We start from the raw sequence: 14,666 nt of genomic DNA, 5'->3' as shown, positions 1-14,666 counted from the left end.
TACAGACTGGGGGATGAGGTGATAGAAAGCAGCCCTGTGAAAAAGTACTTGGGGGTGCTGATGTGTGAGAAGCTGGAGATGAGCAGGCAGTGTGTGCTTGCAGCCCAGAAGGCAAATCACATCCTGGACTGCATCAAAAGAAGAATGGCCAGCAGATCCAGAGAGGTGATTCTGCCGCTTTGCTCTGGTGAGACCTCACCTGGAGTATTGTGTACAGGTCTGGAGCCCTCAATACAGGAAAGACATGGACCTGATGAAGAAGGTCCAAAGGAGGGCCACGAAAATGATCAGGGGTTTGGAGCACCTCTGCTATGAGGACAGGCTGAGGGAGCTGGGGGTGTTCAGCCTGGAGAAGAGAAAGCTCCAGGGAGACCTGATAGTAGCCTACCAGTACCTGAAGGGGGCCTACAGGAAGGATGGCAAGAGACTGTTTACAAGGGCCTGCAGTGACAGGACGAGGTGCAATGACTTCAAACTAGAGAAGGGCAGATTTAGATTAGATATCATGAAGAAGTTCTTTACTGTGAGGGTAGTGGAACACTGGAACAGCTTGCCCAGGGAGGTGGTTGAGGCCCCTTCCCTGGAGATATTCAAGGCAAGGCTCAATGAGGCCCTGGGCAGCCTGGTCTAGTTGAGGATGTCCCTGCTGACTGCGGGGAGGTTGGACTAGATGACCTTTGGAGGTCGTTTCTGGCCTGGACCATTCCATGATTCTGTGATTCTATGATACGGTCTTTATCAGCAGGGCTCTGCCAGAAGTTGATTTGAGTCTGAAGGCTACATTAGTGATACTAACAACACTGACAAAGAGTATTAGTGATATTCTAGACATTTTCAGATAACATGACTTCTCCTTTATGAATGTTTTTCAGTATACAGCTTGGAAAGTACTATTTTTGAAATTTACCTTATAGAAAAGCAGGATGAAGTTGATGGCAAAAGCAACAAACAACGCCAACATTCTCATGTTGTAAAAGTTTCGTGCAAAATAATTCTGAAAGTAGAAATAGAATATAAATTCATTTTGTCTAATAGTGAGAGCACAATCATTATGAGGCTCTTGCGTAGATTGTAACTTAAAAAAAAAAGTCAAACATTTTGAGTGATGAACAAATTCCCTCGTATATGTGCAATACTGGATAAAGGACCTTTTGTTTCAGTCCATACATAAAAGGATGAAGAACTTCTAATTGTTTCTTATGTATTTTTCATTATCCTCTCAGTACACTTAGAGACAACACAAAGAGATCATCATATAAAAGTAATACAGAAATATGCTTTTTCTGCAGCTCAATATTCTTGCATATGGCAAATGGTTACTTTTACTAAGAAACGTAAATGTCTGCATGTAAGTTTATTTTAAATATTTTTCTATTCTAGAATCTATTGGGTTTTTCCCAGAACAGCAAAAGATCATCTGTGACCTAAGTGCACAAATACAAAGCTTCTCTCACATTATGATACTGTCAAAGAGTACAGAAATTTACCTTCACCCTTCCTGACAATTCAAAAACCTTCCTAGCTTGGATTCTTTAACTCTAAAATGACAATTTCTCCATTTTTCATTCCTAACCATAGATGGCTATTAGTGAATTATTAAATGGGACTATAAGAAGAACTTAAATGAAATTCACATGAGTGTTATGTGATTAGCTTAAAAAATTAATCTGTTTAAACCTATAATTTAAACCATCTAATTCCTTATTAAGATTGTGACTACAGCTTTGTAGTTCTGCTACATTATTCACATTAGAAGTAGGCTGTCCCTACATAATTGCATCTACTATATATATAGCAAAATGTATTTCATTTTGCTTTGCATTTCACACCAGCCTCACAGAATGTGTGTGCGATTTCATATAAAACAAAAATACTAACCAAAGTATGGGCTTTGATTAGTTCAACAGCAAACAGATATATCATATTATACTGATACACTCTCAGATGCAGTTACAGTATTTTAATTAGCCTTTTTTTTTCCAACAGGTTTTGAGAATTTTTTTAAACAAATTGCTATTTCACCAAAAAAAGAAATCTGTAACATCTTTTCTTGTGAGCCTTAGGCTAAGCATTGCATCTTAAATTCTTTTTTCTAGGAGAGCTTGTAATTTCCTAAAGTTGTCTTTCAGGGAAAGACAAATCCTACAGGCTCACAATCTGCTGTGAAAATAATGAACATTTTATTCACATAAAAATGCATGGATGCTTTCCAGCGATGGACAGGTCTCTTGAGAGGACTGGATTTTGGACAATAATCGTTTTCCTAAGAATTATTATCTTGTCTACTAAGTTATTTGTGTGTTTCTTCTCTCTGACATGCCAGTTAAACCTTCACCTTTATGTCGTTTTTATGGATGATGGCGGATAGAAAAATGAGGTTCATCAGATGCGTATTTATCTTTACATTGGTAGAATGATATGGTAGTACATATCCCTGCCAACAGCTAAACGCAGTCTAGAGAACATCTTACAAGAAGCTTCTGTTGATATGCAATAATTTTCTTCCAGAACGCAGATTCCTGAACTTCTGGTTCTCCATATCTGTGAGTATGAAGTTGTCTTAATTTCTGTTTCCCTTTGTCTTCCTTGGCTTTTTCCTGTTTTTCTCCATCTTCTCCTCTTAGGACACAAATGAAGGCAAAATAATATGTCAAGTTAATAAAATTGCTAAACGGAGATATCACTCTTCAACCCAAAGCAATAGCGAGGGTGACAGTCTGATTGAGTCTACAGATAATTAAGCTTACTGTTTTGGCACCCTGAAGTGAGACTCCTAACTGGTAGAGGCAGGAAATCAAGAATCTGCCAACATTATTACCTGAGGGCCTGCTTCATAATGGTGCTGAAAAACGTCTGCAAGCTGACAGTTGCATGTCTGCATGAGTGCCTATACGTCTAAGTGCTTCCTTCCAATCTTGTGCACTTGAACTATCTGGTTCCCACAACGGTTGCAGAAAACTTTGGTTGTCCTTGTGTTTAGAAGCCAAACTGCAAGTTTTAAATTCTGCATTTCTGCCCACCTGAAGAATTCATAACTACCCACTCCACTTACTGGAATAAGAAAGCTTGACAGCATTCAATGTGTAATTATTACCATGATGCCCAACTACAGAATATCATAATTCATGGTCTGCCATCTCCAAACACATGGTTTAAGGAACTGTGAATTATCTTACAAGTTAATTTGACCTGACAGCATGATAGATGAAAGGATCACAGAAGTCCGTTTGAAACCAGAGTCAGAGGCAACTTCTGTTACTTCATTAATTTCTCTGTACCTACCTACAAACAGAATACCTGACGCCCCTAAGCTGAATGTTTATCTTATGTTAGGAATGGTTTCAGGGCAGCCAATAGTCCAAGGCACTACATTCCTTGCACATAATACACATATCACTGCCACGCATGCAGTCAAGCAGAGCACCAGTGAAGCGACCTTCAAAAGTCAGCAAGACTGTCCCTCAAAAGTGATACCAGCTGAGTTAGAAATTTGCTCGACTGATTAGGAAGAACAGGTTTTTTTACTAGGCAAGTGTTTGTCTTCCCAGGGGAATAGTAAGTATAGGTCTTGAGACTAAGGGACCTACTTAGGATTTTGACAGAGATATCAGCTACGGAAACTCTACACCTATCAGAGTTGTACATGTATCAGGAAACAAAAAATACAAGGATGGGGTGCACTAAAACCTTTTAGTAGTTAAACCCAAGCATTATTGTTTTGCTTTCTAGTATTTTAATTCTAAGCTAACATTATCCTAAGAAGATTTGAATAATCATTTATCAAATGCTAATCCTTGTTCTTCATAAAGATGTGAGAGTACTCAGTAATGCATTAAAATTACATTGGAATATTAAGATTTTCCAAAACCTAACATAACTCAGAAAAAAAGGTCAGTCATAGCAAATGAGAGAAGTAATATAGATTCAGTCTCTACCACTGATAGATAATGAGTCTCTGGAACCTAAGCACTCCTACAATTTTTCCAAGAGGTTTTCTTATAGCTTTCAGAAATGCCAAGAAAAAATTTATGCATCAAACGCATTCTAAAATAAAATAAACTGACATTACAAAGAATGCTGCTGGTAATTTCATGGTAATTTTTTTTGCACACATGCCTGGATGTAGAAGATGGTTAAAAAAACAATTAACAGCAGAACATGAATGGACACAAAATTAAAGGCTATGAAGCAAGGACTGGGGTTAAAATAATACGTACTCTGCTTTTTCAGGCTCAGATTTTGTTTCCTCCTTCTCTTCTTTTTCATCTTCTTTCACCTGCTCCTACAGAAAGTCAGAATAAAAAAAATGAAAGCCTAACATTCTGCACTCTATATTCTTTCAACTAACTCTATACTTGTATAATAAGGTTTAGACAACTTCTTAAAACAATTTAAACCCTAAGAGATGATCCTTTAATTTACATTAATGAAGAGATATTTTAGCGCTGAATTGAAGTAAAACAAAACATCATGTACTTAACCATGTACTTAGAGAAGGCCATGGGGATCCAAGTTTATGACATCAGAGAGCATAAACATGTCATGGAACTCAGAAAAACGTAGATGTAAAGGTTTTGCTTCAAGATTATACTTAACATAAGAAACATACATCAGAAATTAAAGATACAGTTACCTGAATTTTTTCCTGCACCTGAGGCATTGGAGCTAAGGATGGAGTGCTCAGTAAGTCACTCAAACCAGCATTTGGATTGTGAGGGATCAATTTATACTGTCCACCTTCTCGTTTCAAATCCAACCCAAATATATCTGAGAGTAGATCACTCTCATCTGATAAAGTTCTCAGATCTGTTAAGTCTTCTGTAGGCAATGCAGCTTCTGTTGGCTTCCTTTCTCCGTCTTCTCCTTCCCCACGCACCTCATCCTGAGTGGGATCTGGCATATTCGCTAATAGTTCAGCCACCTTGATTTTCTTTGCTCCTTCTACTAGGCTTCCTCCAAGCAGCAAACTGCATATGATGCGAAAGAAGCCACGGACAACACTATATGCAAAATGTAGTAAGCCCATCAAAATGCTCCAATAGGAAGAAAAGAAAGCCATGACCATGTCCTTCATTGTCATTTTCTTCACTTTTTTCATCTGTTTCTTTAGGCTCTTCATGCTGAGCATTTTCATAAGAGTCATTACATTATATTTGAGAGCTACTAATGCTGACTTCATGGTCATGAGAGAGAAGAAACTCATTCTAGGATCCTGTTCCTCAGGCTTATCTTTCTCATTCTCCTCTTTATTTGCTGACCTTTCATTCAGATCTGACTCAGAGATCTGGGCAGCCAGCTGCATTTCAAAGATGGTATCCTCACAGAAATTAACAAAAAGCTCCATCTTTTCTTTCTCCCCACCTTCATTTACAACATCGAATATAAATTGCCTCTTTGACTCTTTCACCTGAGGTTTCTCCCACTGAGTCCGACTTGACTCACTTATTTCAAAATAAACTCGTTCAATGCGCTTCGCACTGCCCATGATTTCTATGCGTCCAAGGAAAGGCTGAAAGTAATTCAGCACACTTTCTGACAGTTCCAGAAAAGTCTGCAAGCGGGTATCATGGGGCATGTGTTCCGACAGGTTGGTCAGGAGAACAGCAACATTGAAACCAATGTCCTTAGCAGGTTCATGGAATCGTTTCACAAACTCCTCATAGTCCAGAGTCTCATTCTCATCCGTTTCAGCACATGATAGCAGAAACTCAGTTTCCGACTGGGTGTAATGCTTATGGCTTTCCATTGCTTTATGAAAATCCCTCTTTGAAATTATTCCTTTACCATCAGGGTCATATTCTTTGAATGCATCAGAGGAAGTCAGATCCTTCAATTTTAAGAACATATCAAAAAACTTCAGAATCATTTCCACATTGTTGGAAGATTCCACAAGCATATCGACCATCTGCTTGCCAATAGTTCCATTCACAACGTTACCTAGATGTGATGACATGAAGTTAGAGATACCAATGGCAACAAATGTTTGGCAAAGTACAATAATGACTAGTGAAACCACCAAACAGTAAGAATCATAAACTATTGGCAAACACACTCACATGAGAAAGCTAGCTGTAAAATCAGACATCTTTTACTAATAACACTATCCTACGACTTGGAAATAACGTAAGTAACAAAGTATTTGCCATTAAAGAAAGGAAGACTTAACAAGCCCTACAGAGAGAGATCTATTACATTTAATACAGTACTAAACATCAGACAGCATACTGTGCATTTTGCTATAGTGCAACATAGACAGAACTAGTTTCACGCTAGTCAGGATGAGTAGCCCACTAGGTTACTCATGAAGCACAGCCTCCAATACTAAGGACTTACTTTCCTTCTCAGTGACCCTCTATGAGCAAAGCAGTAGTAGCTGCAATACATGCTACACCACAACCTGTGCTGCATTTATTGCCCTGCCTGTTCTCCCAAGATTATAAATGTGATAGGTTACATGTAAGAAGCAAAAACTGAAACTATATCTTTGGATCATCCATGTAATATGTCTGGTTAGTCTGGTATTGGAAGCACCAATACAATAATGTAAAGGGCTAAAAACATAATATTTCTTGATAATGATCACGTATTCTGGTGAATCATCATTTTGGGTACTAGCTATAAATGACCGTAACACTAGTCACCAGATTTATCAAAGCCTGTTCCTTATTGGTAGTATCACTACCAAAGTAAAAGCAATATAGTAAAGTCATTCATGGAAACAAAGTAAAACTTCTGCCAGATCTGGATTTTATACAGTTCTGGCATTCAGAATTAATATAAACTGTATCAACTACACCATATAAATCTCCCGTTCACTTTAAGATCTAACAATCCTCCTGACAATTGGGACATGAAAATTAAAAACTCAAAGGAAAATGGAGCATTATTTCTCACATGAAGAAAAACACAAAAGGCTAAAACTTTTCTAGAACAGTTGTGAAACAGGATTTCAAATTAAACTTTGACTACCTTCCAGCATAGACAGCAACATGACAACCATATCCTTCTGAAGATCCATTAGTTCCTTCAGTAATTCAATTTGACTGGAATCCTAAATAATTAACAAAATATATAAAATAATTTTTTAAAAAATCTATTGATTTCTTTGAGATTTATATAAGTGCATGCATATTTCACCCTCTAAAAATGACTTAGAAATTATCTAGTAGTGTCAAAGCTGGCAATCCAGTGAAAATACATTCATTTGCTTGATTCTTGACAGTGCATTCAGAGGATCAAACATTTACAAGATCATCTGTATAGAAAACTACAATTTAATAATGACAAAGTTAAAATTGAAGGTGATGAAAAGAATTTAAAATTCTCAGATGATTGTTTGGCAATATTTCATGTCAGCTAAAATATTGTTGCTGGCAGCATAGTCAAGTTTACAGCTATTAACATTTGTAAAAACAATGATAGAAGCACACAGAGCTCAGTAACATGATCCAAAATAAAGTGATTTCATTACAGGCCACTGATGGGGTTTTTTTGAGAAAACAAAATAGTTGAAATAAAATTTCAAACTACTTATTAATGAAGTTCCATTAGTATATCCTTAATTAGACATGATATTGATTCTATTATCCATGTTTTATCTTATTTGGCTTATCAAGTTTACTATTTTGCTTGCCAGTGATTTCAACCTGGAATCTATTCTGGACAGATTTATTCAACTAATTGATTTCTTCCTCAGTGAATCATGCTGTTGATAGGGCATACTTCAGCATTGCTGGATTTCAGTGATTGGTACAATAAACTCAAGGCACTCTGTGAATCTTGGCTGGAAAGAGCCCAAGGTTAAAATAATGAAGATTTCCAAGTAATTTGTTTTGTAAGTTTTCATTATAATTCTTCTTACTTCAAAAGCTCCTTACAACTTGCATGACTTTTGTTTATTTAGATTGAAAGTTGTTTTCATTTTCTGCCTTACAGAGATTTTTTACAGTATTGCCAGTATCACCTTGTCACTTCCTAGAGCAAGAATAAAGAACTGTTGTGGTTTAAGGGTTAACAGGTGGGCATCACCCAACCCCGTGGGAGTCCCTGGGTCATGTTATTCCATCCCCTGTCCTGCCTATCTTCTATTTAAGGGGGCAGGAAGTTCCAGCAAGCTCTCATACTTTTTGCCTTCCTGCCTGGTAGGGAACTGTTTGCTAGTTGAGATCTGCTTGCGCAGTCATGCCTGCTTCCACGTGTTGGGACCTGCATCCACGTGTTGTGGGGGAATCCATTGCCATCTTCCCTCAGGTTTTGTATATAATCCTTTCCTCAGTTTGCCTGTACATCCCCTTTCCCTAAATACCTTTTATTATTTGTTACAATTATTTTATTAACTTCCAATTCTGTGGAAATCCTTTTGTTTACCCCTGACTTCCCCTGCCTATCTTCTCCCTGAGCAAGGAGAGGGAGGGTAATTTAAATTCTGTCCCAGGAGGTTTTTGCCCTGAAAACCTTAAATGGTAACAAGAAGGAAAAATAAACCAAAAAGCCAACCAACCAACCAACCAAAACCCCCAAAACCAACAAAACAACCAAAACAACCAAAAAAACCAACCAACACAACAGTGATTTAGTTTTGTTCCTATTTAAATCTTGTTTCACTTACTCTTCAAAAATGTTCTGTAAACTTTAAAACAAACCCCAAGTACTTAACCTAAAAGCAGGCTACTCTTACAAAAACCATACACCAAGTCAACAATCCATTGAGCCACACTCTACACCTTTAAAAATTGATATTTCAATAGAATTTGAAAAGCTTATTATTATATTCTTCTAACAACCATAAATAAAACAAAGAGTCCATGTCTATCCTGATTTTTCCCCAGGGCTCTGATGGCCCCCTGTAGGAGCTCCCGAAAGCCAAGATCTTGAGCTCCACATAAGAGAAAGACATCATACACTCGGAGTAGACTCTGTTTCTGTCATCTCTCAGAGGAGCGTAACTCACTCTACATGCTACAACGGAGTATGTGAAAGTTTCCTGGTTCTCTCTGAAGTGGCAGTATGAATATTATTATTTTCTAAATGAAGTACTTAAAAGATGCTATGAAGCCACTCTGGGCATAGCTGGGACTATAAACTTGCCGTTACCGTAAAAACAAATGTTGCCCTTAGTTACATCATATTTCTCAGTCAACATATATATACACAATATAGCTATTGTGTCTTTTACTTGCTGTCAATAACTCATTAGATACCACCTTCCATGTTGCTTTAGTGGTAGGAAGAAAGCACAACAGCCACCACTGTGGCCTATCCAAGCTGACTATTTTTTCAATTCTTAACAAAAGTATTTCAAAACCAGGATAGTATCTACAGGCATTTATAAATACACTTGAGTAGAAATTCAGTGCATCAATATTGAAAAACAGGTTTCCCTGTCTTGCCATTTGCTGGAAAAAGACCTCTATTCAGCTATAAAGAATGAGAAGCATACATGGAGTACAAAGTCCACAAATCTAAGCAATCAGCCTACTTTCAACCATGAAGTCCCAAGGGCATGAAGGAGAAATCATTTGAGCAACACTACTTTAATTTATGCAAAGAATACTTACACAGATACCTTTGGAGCCAAATAATTGTATCTCAAAAGCAAAACAAAAAGATACCTGAGACAGCTTCATCTGCATGTGGGCAAATACATGAAGAAAACCAACAACAGCATCCCACAGCCTGCTGTGTGCCAGACTTTGCTGATTACCAGTACATGGCCCCTATTGATTATCCAACAAGAAAAAAAAAAGCAGAGTTTATTTGCAAGAAACTGAACATAAACAGGAAGGCATATACACAGACAGTGCATAGCTTAGGACTGCCCTTCAGAAACTGCTATGAAAAATCAAATGTATACAAAATTACCTTTTTAAAAATGCCAGTGACAGAAAACAATGCCTATCTTTAATAACCATTCTGCCTTTGTTTCAGCCAAGTCCCAGTTTACTAATTCAGAACCACAAAAAGTACCTCTGCTTGTAACTTTAATCCACAAATGCTAAAGAGGCACTAGTCTTCCCTATGTAGTCCTATAGTGCAGGAATAACTTTATAGAAGGCTAATGCAAAATTGGCATTAGGAATTAGAGAATTAGACTAGTGAACTATTCTTCCCCAGCATATTCTAGCTGTTGTCAAACTCAGTGGTAAAGAATATTCTTCAAAAAAATTCAGCTTCTGGAAAAAGAAAGAAAGGAATACAAAATCTTTTGAAGCCTCAAAGGATAGAAAATAAAATATTTAACCAGCTAACAATACCACCTGTGAATTGCCAAATATGTATACATTAAATAGACAAACATATATGTGTATAATACTTTTTTCACAACAATTACTGTCATCCAAATAAAAACAACAGACATCTAACAGTATAATGAGATTTTCTCCAACCTGCTTGTTACTGTAATATTGTTGACTGATTTACGTGAGGATTTACTTAAGAACTAAATTACACTGAATTACAAACATAACATAGAATTACTGCACTGTTTTTTTTACAGGATTGTTTTCAGTCTCATTTACCACACTCCACCTAAAGTACATCTCCACAATTCTCAAGTGCCTTAAAACAGTGCCTTATTCCTGACGTAAAATACAATCTAAAGTTCTATTGACTAGATATCAACTGTGTTTTGCATTGATCTTAGTTTCTCAGTGGATTTAAAGTGAAGACTTTAAAGTGGGTAATGCAACTGCAGTCTAGGCCAAATGAAAACAATGCAAAGAAAAAAAAACCTCCATCTTGCATACAACCAAAGAAAGATTATTTACTAATATCTGTAAATTTTAGTAAATTACAAAGATTCCAAAAGAGTTGTGACAACCATATTTCCAAAGTTCACTTCCTACTTATAATGTTCAATCACAAACGCATCTATATTTTATGTCTATGTTATATCTAGTTACACTACATCTTCATGCCAGACATATGAATAGTTTTGTTTCAAATACATAAAATTCCAATGAAACTAATTTACCTGGATATACTCTGTAAGAGTATTGAAAACTTGTTTTGCAACCTGGATGGCTTTGGAAAAATTTCGTTGTCCTTGATCATCAATAACATCCTTCCCAGAATAATACCAATAGAAATCACTAATGGATTCCTAAGAAAAACAAACAGTTGTCAGAAGCACAAAGAGATAATGTAATCAAACTGCCTGTAGCTGATTATTCATCAACATAAGAAAAATAACATTAAGAAACATTATAGTTCTGAAAATTGTTTATCTTATAAAGTTTTTAAATGAGCCCCCCCCAATAATTCCAAGTATTGTTCCATGAATTGTAATCTCATCTCAAGGGAATCAAGAGGAAAATAAACAAATTGAAATAAACAATTTTTAAAAACCACAACAAATCTCAAAATAAAATAAAATTAAAATTAATTGGATTTTTAAATATCTGATTTTAGAAATATAACTGTCTGCATTCTGAAAAGGAGTAAAAGTTAACCTACCTGAACTCTTAATAAGTAATCCACAGTAGAAATGATAATATTAACAGTTGTGTTGTTACCAGTCTGAGTTCTCAGGTAATTCTGAAAATCTAAAAAGTCAGATAAAAGTTTAACTTATATTTTTTAAGTGTTAAAGACGTACAAAACTACTCCTGCAAATTAAATTAATTGTAAACCTTTTAAAAATCCTACCCCCCCCCCCCCCGCCCCTCCACATGCACACACACACACCCTGCCCCCAAGAAACCATTTTAAGATTTGCAGCATTTTATTGCAGGGATCACATAGCAGTGAACTTCTGGTGCTGAATTAACTGCTTTATCAGTAGAACTTAAAATTGGTGTTGTCATCACCCCACTTACATCTTTGTATCTCTAGAACTCCATCAGTATCTACATAATTATGCCTAGTAAAGCATACAAATGCCAAACAGCAAGAAATATACCTTCCCTTACATTTTCTCTATGCATCTTCACTGTCTGGAAGTCATAAACCATGTCCTATATGAATTTACCTTTCCAAGTAGGTCAAGATCCAAAATGATACATTTTGGAAACCATTTTTTAGAAAGTTAAAGATGATAATTAAAAAAAAGCAGCAATTTAATCCCACATAAAATTTTTGCTTTTTGTGTACTCTGGCAGCTACATCATCTTTCATAATATTTTGTAAAGGCTGCCAAACCTTCAGCAATTAAAAGCTTTTACCATTAAACACCAACACCTTGACTTAGCTGACTGGCAGACTGCCCACAAACCTGAATTATGTCCTTCACAAAGCAATTGAAGGAAGCGGAAGAGGTCACAGGTGAACTCATCATCCTGCATCACCTTTTCTCCTGTGGAAAGGCCAGATGAAAGCAGATTATCACAGGCTCACAAGTCACACCCTGCAGCCCTGAAGAAAATATCTATGTTTAATTTTAATAGAGAAGGGAGGAGAATACTTACAAACATCAAGCCATCTAAAGCACATATAATGTGCTTGGCAGATAGTTATTTGATTTAAAAACAAAACAAGAACTATGAAACTTTTTATTTATAAATATGGCAGCATGAGCTTGGCAACATTTTACGAATAATCCATGATTTACATGCTTGTTTGACTTTGCTGGGCGTAAATGCTGGGCTACATATGAAGGCTAGTATTGGATTAATTTGGTTTCTATTCATTACAAAACAATACACAGAAAAAGATTTAATCAAATAGTCATGAAAATAATTCCTTAAACTATTTTTAGTTTATTTAAGGAATTATTTATAGTTTTATTATTTATAGCTTTAAAATACTATAAAATAAGCCATGAATTTTACAGCTATGTGCATTCTCAAGAATTGTTTAGGGTTGAAATATCTGAGGATTTAGTGGCTATCTGCTGCTGACACAAACTGGATGTTGGGCACTGGTCTTCCTTGACAAAATAAAGCAATAAATTTATGATGAACTAAAACAATTGTCAAAGTGTTTTACTGTATTGGCTGCAAATGTACAAATCTTCAAATTATTTTCTTGATTTTTTTCACAGGAAACAGTATACTAAAAGGCCCCCAATTAATGAAGTATTATTTCAGTTACACCATACATACAGATAACTTAGTATACTGACATGTGAGGAGGAGAAAACAACCATTTACCCAAGAAAACAATCAGAACTGAGGAAAATGCAGAACAGCTAATAAAATGACACAGGAGGATAACACAGGTGTTCAAAACAATAAAGGTAAAAAGTAAAGAGATTCCATCTAGGACTTTGGAAAAGTATTTTAAATGTGCATGGCAACAAAAATGGAAGCCATAAAAACTTCTGCTTTTTAAGAATTTTAATTTAATTTAATTTTAACATGTGGCCAAGTGCTATTTGTAGATAACAAAAGGAAAGAAGATAAGTGAACTGCAAGACAGTTTGGAAGATTTTTTTTTAATAGGGATATATTTAAGGCTTTTATTTCAACTTCAAAATCTTATGTCTACAATGAAAATATTTTCCTGTGTGGTCAGAAAGAAACTAGAAGACTGAGTAAATTATTTCAAATTAAAAGGTAATAGACAATAATAATCGCATTTAGAATTATTGACATACTATTATAATGGGGAACAACTAATTATAATGTCTACATTTAGAATTAAAAATAGATAATAAGATTATTACAGCGGAATTGTTAACTATATTTAGTACAATTTGGAATATATATATAAAAACACAAACGTGATCAGAACTTGAACCACATAAAGACATGAACGATTACAAGTTCAAGCTAATGGGCATATCAATCCACACCCTGTGAATTTTAAAGTGAGATGCTTCAGTACAATGGGAAGATTAAAAAGCAAAAACATTCTGAAAACTAATCTGTTGCCGTCATGACATAATGTTTGATATTAAGAGCACACATCACCAAAGCATAGGCCAAGGCATGGGGAAAGACAAAATGCTCTTCCTCCCAATTTCAGACATGTACTTATTGTAGTGGCAAAAAAATACCAAATTCTTTCTCCAAGAATGAACCAAATACCATAAATGACATTCCATGACATTTTGTCCATCCCAGATATAAATACTAGATATGTAGTTTTTCAGTCAGACTGAAAACCCTTCCAGCTAATTAAACAATGAAAAATCAATGCTTCTGTCAGTGATGATTAATGTATACATTCACTATATGCCCAAATAGGCATGAAGGCAAAATCAAGACATGACTGCCCCCTCAGAAGTATATTATTCAACACTGTGTGCAGGTTCAGCCCTGTGAGTATGGTTCCTATGTTGATGGACAAAGGCCAGAGTATTGAACGTCCTGCAGGATTAGTCACTTTGTAATTCTTAAAGTTACACTTGGAGTCACATGCTTTATTGATCTAGAGGATCAATGCAAAAGTAAGCTTTACTGAAACCCAAATATTTGGTGGAGTCTCTACCTTCAAACATGCAGTGCATGTAGCTTGACTGCTGTGATGACAATAATTTCAAAAAATACCTCACAGGAAAACTTGTTTATATATCACAGTGGAAAAATCAAGCCTATAAAGGGCTCAACCATGCCTTTCATTACAGTTTAGCAATTTTCAACTCATTTTTCTTACTCTCCTATCAAGTGAGATTTTTCAGGGAAAGAGAGAAAACAAGTCTCACATAAAATCATGAAGCTATCTTCTGTAATGCAGGAATTTTTATAAACTAAAATGCTAATATTGTAAGGGTTTAGAAGGGTCTT

General features: G+C 35.9%; 1 protein-coding gene across 1 annotated transcript in view; it reads right to left on the bottom strand.

Annotated features, from left to right (window-relative positions):
- The window catches only part of RYR2 (ryanodine receptor 2), a 294,938-nt gene that overhangs the window by 25,532 nt on the left and 254,740 nt on the right, over positions 1-14,666 (bottom strand). The window contains exons 86-94 of the mRNA XM_054396845.1: positions 12,212-12,292; positions 11,455-11,543; positions 10,973-11,101; positions 9,612-9,716; positions 6,970-7,051; positions 4,634-5,937; positions 4,218-4,282; positions 2,472-2,619; positions 908-994 (exon numbers count right to left, since the gene is read on the bottom strand). Of these exons, the coding sequence (XP_054252820.1) occupies positions 908-994; positions 2,472-2,619; positions 4,218-4,282; positions 4,634-5,937; positions 6,970-7,051; positions 9,612-9,716; positions 10,973-11,101; positions 11,455-11,543; positions 12,212-12,292 (2,090 nt within the window). The remainder of the gene's footprint in view (positions 1-907; positions 995-2,471; positions 2,620-4,217; positions 4,283-4,633; positions 5,938-6,969; positions 7,052-9,611; positions 9,717-10,972; positions 11,102-11,454; positions 11,544-12,211; positions 12,293-14,666) is intronic.

The sequence above is a fragment of the Indicator indicator genome, chromosome 2 (assembly GCF_027791375.1).
Source record: "Indicator indicator isolate 239-I01 chromosome 2, UM_Iind_1.1, whole genome shotgun sequence".
Taxonomy (NCBI): domain Eukaryota; kingdom Metazoa; phylum Chordata; class Aves; order Piciformes; family Indicatoridae; genus Indicator; species Indicator indicator.
This window is presented reverse-complemented; position numbering and strand designations above follow the sequence as displayed.